The following is a 17,168-nucleotide window of genomic DNA, read 5'->3' on the forward strand; positions in this document are numbered from 1 at the left end:
TATCGGGAGGAGGGGGTGGTTGAAAGGCAATAAAAGCCGCCGGCCCAGGGCGTATTTAATCGGGACTGGGGCCGGGGGAGGCTGGAGTGGTCGCGGAGGTCGAAGGGAGGCGAATCTAAACCCGGGCCAGCAAGCAAAGCGAAGCCCTGAGCGTGCGGAACACAAACGGCAGCGAAATCGTATTCTTGATGATGATGAATGAGAGCGACGGGCTTTCCAGCATTCTGGCTGGTTGTCGTGCCGCCGCAATGGGATAGCCGCCGCAAGCGAGCTGGTGCCTGACTATTCAGGCACAATAGGTTTTATCTATTAATCTGCAGGTGAGTCCGATAATGACCTACTATGTATTTGCGTGTTTATTTCATCCGCATTCCTTTGATATGTTCTTTAAGAAATCTGACTCATGCATCTCCAAAACTCATACATTGTAATGCCCACTGGTCACCTGATTGTTTCTGACCGCCTTCATGCAAGCCCTCATAAATCCCGCAGTATCCGTGGGTGAAAAGGCGGTAACTCTATGTACGGGGACTCTCTAGCTGACCAGTTGCCTGCGCATTAGTACTTGCCCGTAACTGTCAAAGCCTCCAAGGTCCAAAGTCGTTGCGCGCTCCTCAGCTCCACCAACAGTGAGACACAGCGCTAATGACAAAAATAACTTTTTCCTTCTCGATTCCCACTCATTTAGACTTTGCGAACGGAGTGGCCGTAAATCAGAAACAAAAATATGTCATATCGCGGAGAAACTACCTAGACAGAGAGTAGCATAAAATTAATAACGTAGGCTTCCTACCTCAATTTCTCCTTCTGGTGTGTCTTAAATCTCCGGATTGTTCCCAACTCTATCCGCATTCCCGCTCTGCCCCCTTCATCTTATCATCAGCTCAGGCACCTCTCTCGCTTACTCAATTTCAACCTTTTTCTTTCTCTCGTTACTCTTTTTCTTTATTTTGTCGACCTGTCTGCTGTCTTGTCTCCCCGTATCGAATCATCCTTCAGGATCGTCGTCCTCATCTAATTCGTTAACCTGCATCCCACCTCTCCCCCACCCCCAGTCGACCATCATTCAGCCCCGGCGCGACCGCCTTCAACAAGCCCAAAGTCACGTCACTGTTTTTCTTTAGGCCAGCCACGCCTGCATCTACTATTGGGCGGAAATACAGTGCACGCGCAGGGCCAATATTTCCTTATCCCTGCTCATCAACCCGCGGCATCGTGGGTTTACCTCGACTATCTCGCACCTGTGATCCGTCATTCTTCTCTCCTACCATCCTCCTGTCGAGCAGCGCTCGAAACACTCTGCCGTCCAGTCCATTGAAATATGGCGCAGCAAGAAGGCGATAATGTTATGCGGAGGTACGCGCGGCCAATCTCTTACTTTTGCATATTGTCATACCCCCTCCGGCCTAGACCTTTCCAAATCATACAGACAGACACCTCCATCGAGTGGCGATCCCATCCACGGAGAACGACGGTCGTTTTTTTTCCCACTTCTTTTTTCTGGATAATATGCAATTGAAATTCTAGGGACTCACGTTCAAATATACTAACATCAATGGAAACCTCTAGGAAGCTGGTGATTATTGGAGATGGCGCGTGTGGAAAGACTAGTTTACTGAGTGTCTTCACACTTGGCTACTTTCCAACGGTAAGTCTTTCGGATCCAAACATCCTTTCCATTTTTTTTAATCTCATTGGTCAATTATTGGCTAACTGAACTCTTTCTTCTAGCATTATGTTAGTTTTTATACCCTGGACAAGAACAAATAAACACCCGCTCGGCCTCTAACTTGCAGCCTAGGTACCAACGGTATTCGAAAACTACGTGACGGACTGTCGAGTCGATGGCCGTTCAGTGCAATTGGCTCTTTGGGATACTGCTGGTCAAGAAGACTACGAGCGATTGCGGCCATTGGCGTATTCCAAAGCGCACGTTCTCCTAATCGGATTCTCCGTGGACACTCCTGATTCGCTAGAGAATGTAAAACATAAGGTTTGTTGGCTCAACACGGTCTCCCGGGATATATAATGGCACAACGACTAACAATCTAAATAACAGTGGATCGAAGAAGCGAATGAACGGTGCCCCGGCGTCCCCATCATCCTCGTTGGCCTGAAGAAAGATCTCCGAGAAGACCCAATGGCGGTCGAAGAGATGCGCAAAAAGTCACTCAAATTCGTCACAGCTAAAGAGGGCAACGAGACTGGCACCCAAATCGGAGCTCGCAAGTATCTCGAATGTTCCTCCTTGACTGGCGAAGGCGTTGATGACGTGTTCGAAGCTGCCACCAGAGCTGCGCTCTTAACCTTCGATAAGCGGAAAGGCTCCTGCTGCGTGGTGCTATAACGACTTCATCCCATGAGACCGTGCGACCATTACAATTCCTTTCTCTGCCAGCGTTCGATCTATTTTACTCTCACTTTGGGAAAGCGATGAACTTGGCTTAAGCTCAGGTTTGCCATTCAATCGACCTTCCGCTGTATCATGCATCATTGGCGTTTGGGAGGTTCTAAAATGCCCGCCTGGTCACCTGGCTTTGGGCATGATGTCTTTTCTATCTGTTTTATTCCATCCACCCTTGCCGTCCTGATTTAGCACGGCGTACATTCAATTTTTTACTTCATGTCTTTCCTTTATCAACAATTGCCTATGTTATCACAACAATCTTCCGACTTGATGCACGTGCGACTCCGGATACCTGTCCCTCTTTTACATATTCCCCGAAGTGCATGGCGAATCCCGCTCCTTTCATGTTTTCCCCTTCTCCTCGTGTAGTATCTCCTGTCACTTTCGTGTTCCCATACAGTGCCTCATTCCTTTCCCACTCCTCCCAGAAATACATAATCAAATACTCAACCTGGAACACAATTATCTTTCCTCTCTAGTCTTCATTCTAGGCAAAACCCGCGGTCGAATACTCTACCCCCCCTTCCAAGCCTTGATTCATAATATTTTGGCTCAAATAATTGATTGTTCATAGTACCAGGCACATCCAGCAAGATCGATATTGGCTACTAGTTGAAAATGATCAACTCGATTTATTAAATTTGACCTAAACTTGAACCCTTGGAAGCTACAAGACCATTTCCTTGTCAGAAACTCACAAAACGAAATCGTCAAACCACAGAAAATTTGCAAGTATAAAAATCAACTTGAAGAAACCTTTACATTTCAAAAAATCTCAATAAGAGAGATAAATGCATATATATAGTACATGGCGCCAATAATACAACCTTGGAAGACACCCAAAAGACAAATATAAAAACCCTGTCTCGAACGTCTATCTCAATCACAATAAACCTCTGATATCAAACACTTATTTCTTCTCAATCTTCTTCCACTCATGATTCCACCCCTCAGCAGACGGGAACTCAGTCTGCATACGTCCATATTCAATGGGAATCAAATCAGTAAAGATACCCTTCTTGTTCATTGATTTCCGGAACAATCTGCCACCATCTCCAGCACCAGTGCGCAACTCCTCACACGCAGCCTGCATAGTCTGGTATTGGCGCTGCAGTTCGAGTTGTTGGGTGTTGCGCTGCTTAGCCTGGAACAATTGCCAAGCGCGATGAATAGTCCAATGACGGAGGAACCGGTTACGAGAGAAGCGGAGAGGACGAGGAGTAAGAGGGTGGTGAAGGAAGTAACGAATAAGAGCTGAGGGTGATGTTAGTATTTAGATCCTATTCTGTGTTGTTTCTATAATGTTTTGGGGCACATGGGCTGGTAATTGGGGGCAATTGATCGCATTCTCAAATTGATATAGAGTAACGTACTGATTCGCTTGTCCACACCGGGGCGGCCTTCCTTGCGCTTGGCTAGGGAGCTTGTTGATGAGAAGGAGGCGGTTTGGACGGCCGAGGTGATCGGGCTCGGTTGTGTTCGTCGGGACAGTGCCTCATAGCATACACGGGTAACTGAGGGTCGTGCCGGTGTGGGTGAGATGGGGATACGGAATACGTTCGCGAGAGACGCGAGGGCTGGTGAAAGGGACCGCATTGTGGCTGATGTAGTATATGAGGAGACGAAGAGGCTGTTTCACTGGAGTTCAGGGCGAATAATTCCTTGACGGCAGAAATTGACCGCCTTCTCTTAGCCGCGCGCTTAATAGGAGTAGGCCGTGGAATCTATATTGTGATTATCACTTACTGCAACCGGAGATTTTGGCTGCAATAAATTCTATAATTACGAGTTATTGGTACATGCAAAAACCCGAGTCAGAGCAAATTCGGTCTCATGTCCTGCCAGATATTTGTTTTTTAAGATACTACAGATAATAGGTAGATAGACGATAATCACCACCTGCTCAGCAAGAAGAAGTAAAATAGTGATATGTCAGAAAAAGATAGTCCAGAGAGTAGTCCAGAGAGTAGTCCAGAGAGTCATTGTAATGCGTAGCGGTATCTTGGGTCGTGAGAGGCATCAAATGTTAAAAATGACATGCGTGTAAATGGGTCCACCAGAACCCCCAAGGAGAAGCCCTTAAATAAGCGCCATGAAATGCAAAAAGAGAGGGGAAATTGGGGTGTCGAGAGCAATTATGTTAGGCAGCTTCGGAAATCATTTCACCGTTTATTTGTACCCTGCTTTTTTGCCTTGGACCGCTCATAATCCAACACCTTTCGTCGTCGGTGTGTTTGTGCCAACTTCCACCGGCAATATAGAACGAGTGCGTCTTTGAGTAATACAAACATACAGCCACCAACGACACTGCGTCCCCAGCGAGTCTGAAGAAGTCCAGGTCGACTGCGCTCCAATACCGAAGATGGGGTCGTCCATGTTTTTGGTAGAACGTATTTCAACAGACCACCCACCGAGGCAGAGATGGCTGGGAAAACCAGAGCCCCAAGCACAGTGTCGGCGATATTACCGGTGTCGTGAATAATCTCGTTTTGTCTTCGGCCTAGACCCAGACCTTGATTGTTGTTCTGGCCTGCGGGCTGGCCTTGAGCTTGTCCGTCCTGAGCGCCTGTGTCAGCGCCATCATCGTTTTCGGCGGCAGGAAGAGCTGGAGCATCGGCAAGCTCGTCGTCATTGCCCATTCCTACCTGTAATTCAAGATCAATCTCCATGAGAATTTGACCATTAACGTTGTCACCGAATCGATTTAGTCCCTCCGCCTGATCTTGCTGTTGGGCATCATCTAGAATCTCTTCTGCCGCACGAGGTTGTACCTCTGCGATCCATTTGCGCTCCAAGGCGCCGAATAGTCGATCGTAAAGTGCGCCATAGAAGCTTTTTACATAAGGCAAGGCCGCGAAGGTCATCGCCGGGGTGGGCGGCCAGATATCAAAGTCGGGTTCGTGTCCTGGGTTGTGTACGGCAAAAAATAGAACGGGAATGGCTGGGAGAAGACCTTCGGCGTAGCGTGTGCGCGAGAATATCAAGACCAGTGGGATGAGAGGCAGGCCGAGGTTGAGTCCAGAGTTCCACGGACCCTCCAAACTATCTTCGATAATGTGCCTGGCTTCCTGTGGACCGAAGACAAGCTGCATTGAATACGCGCCGTGGGCACAGCATCCTGCCCAGACAGTGCCCGCGACTGTGAAGACCATACCCGGGAGGACCAGCCGCCCCGCCACTCTTTCCATCAGTCGCAAGGTATCAACAACATAGCTCCGTGGACGAGTGACAACGATCTCAGATTTGCACTGGGGACACTGCATTTTGGTGTGACCGTTCCGCTTCCGCGAACGAGGATTCTCCATATCCGCAAGCCAGTCGAGCAAACATGCCTCGTGCGCTGTCAAAGCACATGGGCAAGGTGATCGCCATTCCAGATTAAGTGGCGAGTCTTCTGTTTCGTCGGTATAGCAAATCCAACATTTTCGTGGTTCCTCCTGCACTGTGTCTGGTAGAGTCGAAGATCGGCTAGTAGCTTTGTCGGTGATATCGGACAGATTCTCGAGGCTGCTCGGCGTGGAGGCACCTTTATTCAGGAAAACGGTCTCGGTGTCTTCGATCGGATCGGGTTGACTTGATGTACCCTCAAGGGTGGAGGCGCTGTTATTATTTGAGGTGGTGCCGTCGGAGGATCTCGTCCTGCCAATCGTACTATAGCCTGGAAGAGACGCCATATTGAAAGGCAAGATGATTGTTTGATTAGATGCAAAAAGATGATTAAATTAAAGTTCCAAGCCCGATATAAGACAAAACTGGGTCAGCATCTTTTGTGAAAGGTCAAATAAGAAGATGACGAAGCGAAAGTGGTGAAAGGTCGGCGGAACTCGCTGGGAGAGAGTACCTCCGCTTTCAAAGGTGGAGAGACACTTATAAGGGCATCTCGGCTGTGAGCAGCGGCTGTCGGCCACCGGGTCACGTGGACGGTCACGTCAGAGCCACCGAGGCGAACGTGCTCTACAGCTGAACGGGCTTGCCCGCAATTGATACTGATCGGCAGGGACTTTTTCACGATCGGTGGATCATCCGAAATGCATTCGAAAGGGGAAATGACCCTCATGGTCCGGAGTATTCTCGCAGTTTTCAAACATTCAAATATACATCTTGATACAGAATACTGGGTGGATCTCCGATTCTCCGATTGTGGAAGCCCATGTATATGCCGCTTTTGGACGTGAACCAATTTAAAAAGGTTGGATCACAATTGCAAGACAAATCGATTCTAACAAAATATGCAACGATGTGAACCCCAGTGCAATTTCACCAGAGGCAATTCCAAGCGCTATCCCAAGACAAGACTAAGGGTGACCCGGGAGCCGCTAAGCGAGACGATAGGTTTAGCGGCTATGAATAGCATCGAAAAGGCGAGTAGACCCGTGGAAGAATCCAAAGTGATTAGTACGCGATTCGGTACGAAATAATTACTTATTCGGGGTACTGCCTCTGTAGTATGCCGTCCTAAAGACACTTATGAGGGGGTAATATAACGAGCTGAAGCTCATGTCTATCTTGTTATGCATATATGATAGTAGAGTATAAAAAAGTTCGAGGCTACTTAGTTAATACAATGCAACAGAGAGGTAGAACTATTTTGATAAGAATAACCTAATCTTCACACTAATTTAAAATCAAAAATCAATTCCCTAATCTATCCGTGTCCCGGTGGCGTGCTGATCTTGGCAGCAGCATGTTTTGTTGTGTCAAGAGCGAGCGGTGCACAAACTGCAGAGACGTAGCAAACACATGAGTCCCAGTTTGCGGATTTCGGCTTTAACCAAAACTTGATGCCAGTACGGTGGTCGTGCCGAGGTCAACCAGAGCACCGCTGGATATGAGTGCCGGTGAGCAACAGTTTGAAATTGGCGGGACATATCGCTCTAAGTTAGATGGGGCACATCGTGTGAAAGTTGATGGGGAATGAAAAAAAAAACCAGAATTTCTCGAGGCTGATTCAACGAAAAGTTGAATGTGAACTTGATCAATTAACTTCAAGATGTGAGGGGGAAATGTACAAGTATTTTGATCCTTGGATCATTTGAAGATATCACTGGAGCCTGAGAGTCGGGCTTCAATTCTATTTGGCGAAACATATATCTATGCCCCCGGCAACAAACTTGAAGACAATAACTCATGTTGCTGAACACATTCCAACTCACACTGTCGTTGAGGCAGGCACCGTAGAGATTGGTTTAGATACCGTTTTTCGATCCAACTTTGTCTGTACATGTCTTCCTCGAAAACAAATGTGAGAATGACTTTCCCTAGTGAATTCAAGAACCATATACTACTTCAAGTTACTAGTACATAGTACTGTACAAGCGTTGATGGGGTACTGTGATCTTCAAATAACGGCACAAGCCCGTCGCCCGGACCAAGTGGGGACGCCAGAGCTGGGGGCCCACAGGGCTTGACCACGAACACGATTACGATCACGAGAGTCGCGTTAGATATAAGCCAGCCATGAGGTCGACATTTCAAAAATAAACAACAATCATTATGGCCACAGAAGACAACATGACGGACTCTAGGCAGGCTGTGTCAGATCATGCTTTTTCAGATCCCGACAACTCTACCCCAAAGCCGCGCAGCTTACTCCAACTCTCGATCGTGTTGACATCACTCTGTGCAGCGGTGTTTGTGGCAGCCCTCGACATCACGATCATCACAACGTCTTTGCCATCTATCGCGGGCCATTTTCACTCAAGTTCCGCGTATACATGGATCGGAAGTTCCTATGTTCTGGCCAACAGTGCCACTATCCCTTCTTGGGGGAAATTGTCAGATATTTGGGGCCGTAAGCCGCTGCTTCTGATTGCGCTGGTCATTTTCTTCGTGGGGAGTTTAGTATGCGCCGTTGTTGAAACCATGCCGTTGTTTCTTTTTGGTCGTGCCGTCCAGGGTCTGGGAGCTGCAGGCTTACTGACACTAGTGAACATATGCATCTGTGACTTGTTCTCAATGAGGGATAGGGGGTTATATTTTGGTCTAATTTCTGTTGTATGGGCCCTCGCATGTGGAGTTGCACCAGTACTTGGAGGTCTGTTAACTGAAAGAGCATCGTAAGTGATGTGGCAATATTCCCCAGGAAATACACATACTTACTAGTCATTATCCGTAGTTGGCGTTGGTGTTTCTGGATCAATTGTATGATGCTCATAACTAACATGCAATCTTTTTGCTTTCCATACTAATCGTTCTTAGTGCCCGTATCTGCTCTGGTATTCATTCTCCTGGCTTTTACTCTCAAGCTCGACACGCCTCATACCCCTATATGGGAGGGTCTAAAAGCAGTTGATTGGACCGGAAGCCTTTTCATAGTCGGCAGCACAATCATGCTACTTCTTGGCCTTGATTTTGGAGGCGTCACCCACCCCTGGGACTCGGCGACGGTAATATGCCTGATTGTCTTCAGTGCGGTATCCATCTTTTTATTCATGGTGAATGAATGGAAGTTGGTCAAATACCCTATTATCCCACTATCGCTCTTCCGAGATCGTTCAGGAATTGCCTCCTTCCTCGTCTGTTTCTGCCATGGATTTATCTTCATGGGCGAAGCCTACTACCTACCACTCTATTTCCAGGCCGTTCTTGGCGCAAGTCCGATCATGTCTGGGGTTTATCTATTACCTCTGGTCCTATCTATTTCGTTATTTGGCGCATTAACAGGGCTCTTCATTCAAAAGACAGGGAAGTACGTGCCTGCGATCTGGCTAGGGTTGGTACTCTTAGCACTGGGCTCCGGTCTACTTATCAACTTGGAACCCACACCTAATTGGGGTAAAATAATTGGGTTTCAAGTGATCTCCGGTGCAGGTGTGGGTCTTAACTTCGAAGGGCCACTGTTAGCATTACAAGCGATCGTTGGCACAGAAAATACGGCCACGGCAACCGCATCTATTGGCTTCGTGAGAAGTCTTTCCACTGCTGTTTCAGCGGTCATTGGAGCAGTTGTGTTCCAAAATAAAATGGCTCAGCAAGGTCCAAGGTTAGTTGCGGTCCTAGGCGAAAGTTTGGCCAGCCAGCTATCAGATGGTAGTGCTACCGCTAGTATAGAGCTTATCAACGCTCTCCCCGCAGTACAGAAAGTGGCGGCGCAACTGGCATTTTATGAATCTTTACAAGCAATGTGGATCATGGTAGGTTATTTTCGCTTCGAGATTCAATTTCCTTCTTTATTTTTTCCCCTCTTGCTTTTCTTTTTCAAATAAGGTACAGTGTTAATGCCGAGTCCTACAGTATGTTGCTTTTGCCGCGGTCGGCCTCGTTGCCAGCCTTTTCGTGGACGCACATCACCTTTCTAAGGAACATAAAACCGTCACTCTTGGGTTGCGTGATATGAATTCAGATCGTGTGGCGCCCCAGTCAACTCAATCTGGACATACACAGGGACAATAGATGCATAGTTAAAGAGAGCCAATGATGTAATCCAAAAGCTTAGCAAGATAGCACAGTATGACATCGAGGTACGTCATCGCAGCCTTCTGCGTTGATCATGATATAACTACAGAACAAACACCATGGACCTTGTTAAAACCGGATTTTCAAACTCATCCCTTAATAACCAATTAATAAAATCGGGCCTAGAAACTGATTGAATTCTAACTTATCCAACGATTTTGTTTAACTTCTCCATCCTCGTGCCCTTAGAAGAACCATACCATTCAGAATGAGCTCTTTCTTACAGACTTCTTCGCGACTCCGGGCGCCTTTGTCCTCTATTCCTCTTAGCCGTCCAGCTGTCGACTTGACGAGTCGGCGATTTTATGTTCAAGGTACTCCTAAGAAATACGGGCAGGCAAACCAGAAGGAACCGACCGAAAATCCCGAGTTAGACAATACTCCCAACCACCCAATTCCCTCAAATAAAGCCCACCCAACTCTAGGAGATGGCAGACAGTCAAACCTGACAGATGAGAAGGGGAAACCAAATAAGAATTTACCCGAGGATGTGAAGAAGCACAACGCAGAAATGGAAAACCGATACGACAAGCCTTACAACCACATCGCGGACGAAGGCCCAGTTGAGAGTGCCTTTGAGAAGAAATGATTGTTCTCTTCCCGAGCTGCTTGCTAGGCTATTTTCCTTCTCTGTTCTATAAAATCCGAAGCATCTCGTTGCCTTTTGTGTACAATAATCTCTATTTATGTATGGTTCTGGGGTAGGATAATTTGAATATGCTGTATCTGGACCGACCCCCTTTTCGTGTCTTCAAACAAACCCACCAAATGAATTTGAATTCACTATTCATTTCCGATCTTTGTGAGATGGTTATATTATAATTATAAATCTAAAATTGAGCCAGAAATATTTATTTGGCTTCATCCCTCCAATTCTCGGCCTACGTATCCTCCTTCGCTGGAATCGTCGCACCAGCCTGGACTCGTAGTTTCACACGCACCTCTGAACTTTCAGGCATTTAAGTAATTAAAATAACATTGTCGAAGTAGTTATCATGGTATGCTCCGGGATCTTTGGGGAAACGACCTGGTAATATCATATTGGCGTATATGACGATCGATGGTACTACTCTGTTGAACGTCCAAACAACTGAAAAGAATAAAGAACAGAAATATTGAAAGCCTTTTTTTACCCCAGCCAAAAATTTAGTTGTTTCTAAGATGACTACAGGCGCAAAAATTGCCACTCCACCTACCACGCAAACTCGCTTCTGCTTACTCGGGTGACTCTCTACACACCCCGTAAATACTTGAGGGAGGATACGGTATAATTTCATGTTTTCAAACAGATTATATGCTACAGGTAACAAGGATGCATCCAAAGAGAAGTAAAAAGCTTAATAAATAAAGAGGCAGAAGCACAAGGGCAGAGAAAAAGTAACCTTGTTTACAGGTGCGATAGGCTACATATGTATTGGGCCCCACAAAAAACCTGGGCTTACAGTAGCATGTTCCTGTCGATTCGGGCTAGTTGCCCACTCATCCCTTCATGGGTACCTGTGCTTGAAATATTCCAATATGCCCTACTAGATCATTAGGTGAGAGAGTGTATTCAAATTTATCTCTCATGCAATACATGTAATTTTATTCAATGACCTGCTCAACTACATGTACCTGCTGGATGTGTATAATGCCGATCAACACGGGCAGCCAATCATAATTGACTGTACAACGATAACTGGGCCGCCCGGGATTAAGCTTATCAACAAAGTCTCAGGGCATTCATAAAAGACTCTCAAAGTTTGTAAGGAAGGCAGTGCTTATATTTAGAAATCAAAGAAAATCAGAGTCTCGCATACAAAACTAACTATATATCTCCTCCCATTGTCTGTAGCAGCAATCTCAGTGAGCGCCGTGCAGCAACCTTGGATTTAGAGTTCAAACCGCCGAAGATACTTCTTATCGATAAGAAATCTCAAAATATTATTCTGCCACATGCTACCGTCAACTATTATCCTTTGCTCAGGTACCCTTCGGGTGGAAAATTTTCATTCTACAGCTATTTTCAGTTTTGGTGAAATATATAACATTCATCATCATGTCAAGCCCTCCAAACATGGATGGCGCTCAGCCATACAGCGCCATGGCGGGGAAGCTAGACTCCCGTCTGCTCAAGGCCCTTGAAGTGATGGACTTCAAGTTCATGACCCCCGTCCAGCAGCGAGTTCTAAGTGAACTTCCCGATTGGCGCAGTGACTGTCTTGTCCAAGCTAAGACTGGTACTGGAAAGACTCTTGCCTTCCTTCTGCCCGCACTACACTGCCTGCTTCAGGGTAACTCAGCGCCACCAAGGGGCCAGGTTGCCATCTTGATCATTACGCCGACACGAGAGCTCGCCCAGCAAATCGCCAAGTCATGCGACCAACTCACATCACAATTGTCGAAATCCCTCGAATGTCATATTGCGGTCGGTGGAACAGCTCGTGCATCTGCTCATTCACGTTTCATGAAAGGCGCCCCTTCTGTTCTAGTAGCAACTCCGGGTCGTCTCAAGGATTACCTGTCTGACGATTACACTGCTGAGAAATTGTCAAACATTCAAACATTGGTTCTTGATGAGGCTGATACCATGCTTGAAGCTGGTTTCCTGGCTGATGTCAAGCAAATTCTGCGCCTGATTCCATCAAAGAAAACCGCCGGGTGGCAAGGCATGTGCTTTTCGGCTACTGTTCCTCCTAAGGTCAAGGAGGTGGTTAGTGTCGTTCTGAAAGATGGCTACACTAATATTTCGACAATTGACAAGAACGAAGCTCCTACACATGAGCGGGTACCACAGTACCATGTGGTGATTCCATCCGTGGCAGAAACCTTCACAACACTAGCTACACTTGTCAAGCTCGAGAGCCAAAAATGCTCTAAAATCATTGTTTTCGGCGTCACTGCCAATATGGTCGCTCTATTTGCCAAGGTCTTTTCCCGAGGACTGACACCATTGAACGTATTTGAGATTCATTCCCGACTCAGCCAGAATATTCGCACAAGAACCACAGCACAGTTCAAGGAAGCCGCGTCTGGAATCATGTTCGCTTCGGATGTTATTGGTCGTGGTATGGACTTCCCCAACGTCGACCTGGTTATCCAAGTCGGTTTGCCATCAAACGGTGAACAGTACGTTCACCGCGTTGGTCGTACAGCTCGCGCAGGAAATGACGGTCGTGCTATTATTCTTCTTACACAAAGCGAATCTTTCTTCATGAAGGTTAATCGCCACCTGCCCATTCAGCCCCACCCTCAGACTGAGGCTATCATTGCGGAAGCTCCTGCATGTGCCGACGATGTCAACCAAGCTATGTATAGCATTGATGAAGTTACCAAGCAGCGGGCCTACTCCTCCTACATTGGTTTCTTTGCTGGATCAGGTCTTTTGAGACAGCTCCGTCTCGACAAGACTGGCCTGGTCCAATTAGCAAACGAAATGGCCATCAAGGGCATGGCCTGTCCTGAAGCTCCTCCAATGGACAAGAAGGTCGTTGGTAAGATGGGGCTCAAGGGTGTTCCTGGATTCAATTTTGGAAGCCTGGACGATTTGAATGGAGACAGTTCCGGTGGTCCTCGTGGTCGTCCACAAGGGCGCCCCAATGGCAAGAAACGCGATGTTCTTAGCCCCGGCGCCGGCTCAAACAGAGGAGGCGTTGAGAAGTCAGGAGGTCGTGGAGGAGGCCGGGGAGGTCGCGGAGGCCGTGGAGGCCGTGGACGCGGTCGTGGTGGTGGCCGCGGCAGAGGAGCTTAAATATCATATCCTGTATGTAATGCATAAAAGAATTTATAGAATAGATCATGATGAAATATGATTTGAGCACTTATTCTCTTGGACGTCCTGAACCATCGCTAGAGTATCAACCCAACGCCCCCTTTCCTCCTCCCCCCAAAAAGCGTATAAAGATAATGATCTTTCAATTTATTCAAGAAGCCAAAGATGCAAAAATTGAAACTACTAAAAATTCAGAAAGTGACAAGAGGGGGATTCGAACCCCCGCCCCGAAATCGAGACACGGATGTTTGGATCAGGTATACCTGAACCGTGCGCCTTGGACCGCTCGGCCATCTTGCCGTTGCTGTAGTGACGGTGAGAATCGTGCCATGATGAGAAAAGACAAATGCTTTTGGCTATAGATCCCACCTGGGTAGCTATAATTGAGCACTTGGGGAAGCCAGGGCTGGAGCATAAGATAAAAGGCCAACCGATAGCGCAGTGTCATGGTAAGAATAATAAAATGGAAGGAATTTATCAATACTGAAATAAGTTCAAGTGCTTTTATAGCTACTGCATACTGCGTTTTTCTACAAGCTTTATGCAAGGACAAAACGAGCATTGTACATATCCAATTAACACAGTTACATCCAAAAATATCATAAGTATCAAGATCCACGGTAAGTCGAGTAGTTCCAAGGACCCAGCAAAACAGGTACATGATAGTGGCGCCAGCCTTCCTCGCCCTCACGTCCACGGCCCTTGACCGTGAACTTGACCTCAACCTCAGGCCAGAAGCTTTCAATACCTTGCGACTCATACCAGGGTCCAACCTGGAAGCTCACAGCCCAATTGGTCTTGCTGTCTGCACCGGGCAGTGCCGCCAAAATCCCCGGGACAGACTGGTCTCCACCGGCTGGCGTCCAGTTTGCGACACGGCCATCGCCATTGGTGGTAGCATGGAAGAGGACAGGGCTGGATGATGCAGTTTCTGACAATAGCCTCAATGTAACGGGCAGGTTGGCAGCAGGTGTGCCAGTCAACGTATTAAGTACGTGGCAGGTAATTGGGTCGCGGGCAGCCATTGTGGAGGGTTTTTGTGCTGGTGGGTTGGTTGTGTTGGGGAGCGGGGCGGAGTTAAGATGCTGTTGGTAGAGCGCAAGGCGGTTGGTGATGCGGCCTGAGTCACTGGGATTGTCCATTCATATAGGTAAGAGGAGAAACTGGAGAAGAGAAATGAAGTGGAATTTTTAAGGATAGTAGATTAAAGTAAGTTGCGAAGAGAAAATGGGGATTGTATTAATTTCTATGGGTCGTTGGCATCGGAGAGCGCATCGGAGAGCACCGATAGCAATGCGGAGGGTGCCATGGTGTGGAGATTAGCAGCTTTACAACCATTCGGGTTATCGGCGATCGTTTGCTTGGTTGGTATCTTTGTAATTTGAATCTCTTCAGGTTGAAATACTAAGCTTGTAATTGTTTTAAGTCTTATTCAAAGTGTTTGCTGCTTTATCGGCCTTCAATTCAACATAGGTACTTAGAATGCTGTGACGTACCATGGAACCTTCGACAATCCGGTTATCCAGCAAAATAAAAGGAGGAAGCGATCGCACAATGACAGATAAAATAAACATCGATCCTGGATTGCATAGCTCATCAAAGAAACGTCAATCAATTTGTATACCCTCTATCAAAGCTTATTGTGGTCATCTAGACCATCTTCCGGAACGTTCGATTGCTTTGCGGGGCAAATCATCAATTTCGAACTTCACCTCCCAATCTCCCACCCCCACACCTCCCTAAGCCCAAATCACCATGTCCTCCTCCGCCGTCGTCCAAAGCGACGATCTCGACATGGAGCCTACGCTCCAGTCGATCATCAGCCAAAAAACCCTCCGCTGGATCTTTGTCGGCGGCAAAGGTGGTGTGGGTAAAACCACCACCTCCTGCTCGCTGGCCATCCAGCTTGCCAAAGCCCGCAAATCCGTCCTCTTAATCTCCACCGATCCTGCCCACAATCTTAGCGATGCCTTCGGACAGAAATTCGGAAAGGAAGCCCGTCTGATTGACGGATACGACAACCTAAGTGCCATGGAGATCGATCCCAATGGCAGTATCCAGGATCTCCTGGCTAATGGAGATGGACAGGATGACGCTATGGGCGGAATGGGTATGGGCAACATGATGCAGGACCTGGCGTTCAGCGTAAGTGGAGAAATGACGCCTACAGCTTAGACTTTGATGTGTGATATACTGATTGCGAGCTTTCTACGATTAGATTCCTGGTGTTGATGAGGCTATGTCCTTTGCCGAAGTCCTGAAGCAGGTGAAGTCGCTTTCATACGAGGTTATTGTTTTCGATACCGCGCCCACTGGACACACTCTGCGCTTCCTGCAGTTCCCCACAGTTCTTGAGAAGGCCCTAGCGAAGTTGTCTCAGCTCTCAACACAGTTCGGCCCCATGCTGAACTCTATTCTGGGTGCGCGCGGAGGTCTGCCTGGTGGACAGAATATGGATGAGATCTTGCAGAAGATGGAGTCGCTGCGGGAGACTATTGGCGAGGTCAACACACAGTTCAAGAACCCGGACATGACAACCTTTGTTTGCGTGTGTATTGCGGAGTTCCTGTCGCTTTATGAGACCGAGCGCATGATCCAGGAGTTGACTAGCTATGGCATTGATACCCACTCCATTGTTGTGAATCAATTGCTGTTCCCCAAGGATGGAAGCAGCTGTGACCAGTGTAAAGCCCGGAGAAAGATGCAGAAGAAATACCTTGAGCAGATTGAGGAATTGTACGAGGACTTCAACGTGGTCCGCATGCCTCTATTGGTGGAAGAAGTCCGCGGAAAAGAGAAGCTGGAGAAGTCAGTTCACCCCCTTTACCCTATACCCATTGATGACTTGTTATGATTTGATCTCATGCTAACCCTCCGCCTCTCCGATAGATTCAGCGGCATGTTGGTCGACCCATATGTGCCTCCGGAGTAAGGGTTTGATATGATTTGACAGGATACGAGATGGACAGTGCAGCCTTTTTTTTTCTCGAACGAATTATGAAAAGACTAGAGAATAATTCATGACACCACCAATTATTTTGGTAGTTTCCTGTACATGCGACCATGAAGATATTCAAGTACAAACAATAAAATGGTAGACAGTTCAACTTTGAACGACCGGGGATCCCGGAGAGTATACAAGTGCCGCTATGCATGTTCTCGTCCCACCCGATAGACATGAAACCAATCGTGCCTTCTTCATTCTATTCCCCCTCCAACTTCAACATTACCAATATCACCCAGCAGAATAGAATAAACGAAACCCAAATGAAATGAATCTGCACCTGGAACTCCAATCAAATTGCTTGACAGATTCCCCACTATAATATGGCAAATAGTATCTACAACACACGTACTTTGACCATGAACTCGAACCCAGGAATCCAGGAACCCTCGCCTGCATCAGCCATGTGTTCGGCGTGAATCGAAAAGAAAAGACTAGCGATGGCAAAGTCCATTGTCCTAAAAGCGCCAGATGCAGAAACTTCCTGCAGCAATTTAGGTTGGGCCTCTTCAATCTAATGGAATCCTTGGTGCCACGACATCACCGCAGCA

At 47.3% G+C, this 17,168-nt stretch overlaps 8 protein-coding genes across 8 annotated transcripts; 5 read left to right on the top strand and 3 right to left on the bottom strand.

Moving 5' to 3' along the window:
- Positions 1–1,321: 1,321 nt before the first annotated feature.
- rho2 (uncharacterized protein) lies at positions 1,322–2,347 on the top strand (the record flags this gene model as incomplete). The annotated part of the gene is made up of 5 exons (XM_056919488.1): positions 1,322–1,356; positions 1,570–1,648; positions 1,732–1,737; positions 1,802–1,993; positions 2,060–2,347. 5 exons carry the CDS (start codon positions 1,322–1,324, stop codon positions 2,345–2,347), a joined length of 600 nt encoding a protein of 199 aa, XP_056782646.1.
- A 970-nt stretch (positions 2,348–3,317) lies between these two features.
- Positions 3,318–4,003, bottom strand: N7478_003275 (mitochondrial 54S ribosomal protein mL40; the record flags this gene model as incomplete). Its single annotated transcript, XM_056919489.1, has 2 exons — positions 3,318–3,661; positions 3,781–4,003. The coding sequence occupies 2 exons, from the start codon at positions 4,001–4,003 to the stop codon at positions 3,318–3,320; spliced, it is 567 nt and encodes a 188-aa protein (XP_056782647.1).
- Positions 4,004–4,569: 566 nt separating this feature from the next.
- On the bottom strand, positions 4,570–6,081 carry N7478_003276 (RING finger domain protein; the record flags this gene model as incomplete). The annotated part of the gene is made up of 1 exon (XM_056919490.1): positions 4,570–6,081. The coding sequence occupies one exon, from the start codon at positions 6,079–6,081 to the stop codon at positions 4,570–4,572; it is 1,512 nt and encodes a 503-aa protein (XP_056782648.1).
- Positions 6,082–7,900: 1,819 nt separating this feature from the next.
- Positions 7,901–9,799, top strand: N7478_003277 (MDR family MFS transporter; the record flags this gene model as incomplete). The annotated part of the gene is made up of 4 exons (XM_056919491.1): positions 7,901–8,463; positions 8,523–8,548; positions 8,606–9,540; positions 9,641–9,799. 4 exons carry the CDS (start codon positions 7,901–7,903, stop codon positions 9,797–9,799), a joined length of 1,683 nt encoding a protein of 560 aa, XP_056782649.1.
- Positions 9,800–10,070: 271 nt separating this feature from the next.
- On the top strand, positions 10,071–10,451 carry N7478_003278 (uncharacterized protein; the record flags this gene model as incomplete). The annotated part of the gene is made up of 1 exon (XM_056919492.1): positions 10,071–10,451. The coding sequence occupies one exon, from the start codon at positions 10,071–10,073 to the stop codon at positions 10,449–10,451; it is 381 nt and encodes a 126-aa protein (XP_056782650.1).
- A 1,467-nt stretch (positions 10,452–11,918) lies between these two features.
- On the top strand, positions 11,919–13,592 carry N7478_003279 (P-loop containing nucleoside triphosphate hydrolase protein; the record flags this gene model as incomplete). The annotated part of the gene is made up of 1 exon (XM_056919493.1): positions 11,919–13,592. One exon carries the CDS (start codon positions 11,919–11,921, stop codon positions 13,590–13,592), a length of 1,674 nt encoding a protein of 557 aa, XP_056782651.1.
- A 629-nt stretch (positions 13,593–14,221) lies between these two features.
- Positions 14,222–14,755, bottom strand: N7478_003280 (hydroxyisourate hydrolase; the record flags this gene model as incomplete). The annotated part of the gene is made up of 1 exon (XM_056919494.1): positions 14,222–14,755. One exon carries the CDS (start codon positions 14,753–14,755, stop codon positions 14,222–14,224), a length of 534 nt encoding a protein of 177 aa, XP_056782652.1.
- Positions 14,756–15,368: 613 nt separating this feature from the next.
- N7478_003281 (ArsA family ATPase) lies at positions 15,369–16,467 on the top strand (the record flags this gene model as incomplete). Its single annotated transcript, XM_056919495.1, has 2 exons — positions 15,369–15,758; positions 15,832–16,467. The coding sequence occupies 2 exons, from the start codon at positions 15,369–15,371 to the stop codon at positions 16,465–16,467; spliced, it is 1,026 nt and encodes a 341-aa protein (XP_056782653.1).
- Between the last annotated feature and the right edge of the window lie 701 nt (positions 16,468–17,168).

This window comes from Penicillium angulare (genome assembly GCF_028827245.1).
Source record: "Penicillium angulare strain IBT 27051 chromosome Unknown utg000003l_segment0_segment0, whole genome shotgun sequence".
Classification (NCBI taxonomy): domain Eukaryota; kingdom Fungi; phylum Ascomycota; class Eurotiomycetes; order Eurotiales; family Aspergillaceae; genus Penicillium; species Penicillium angulare.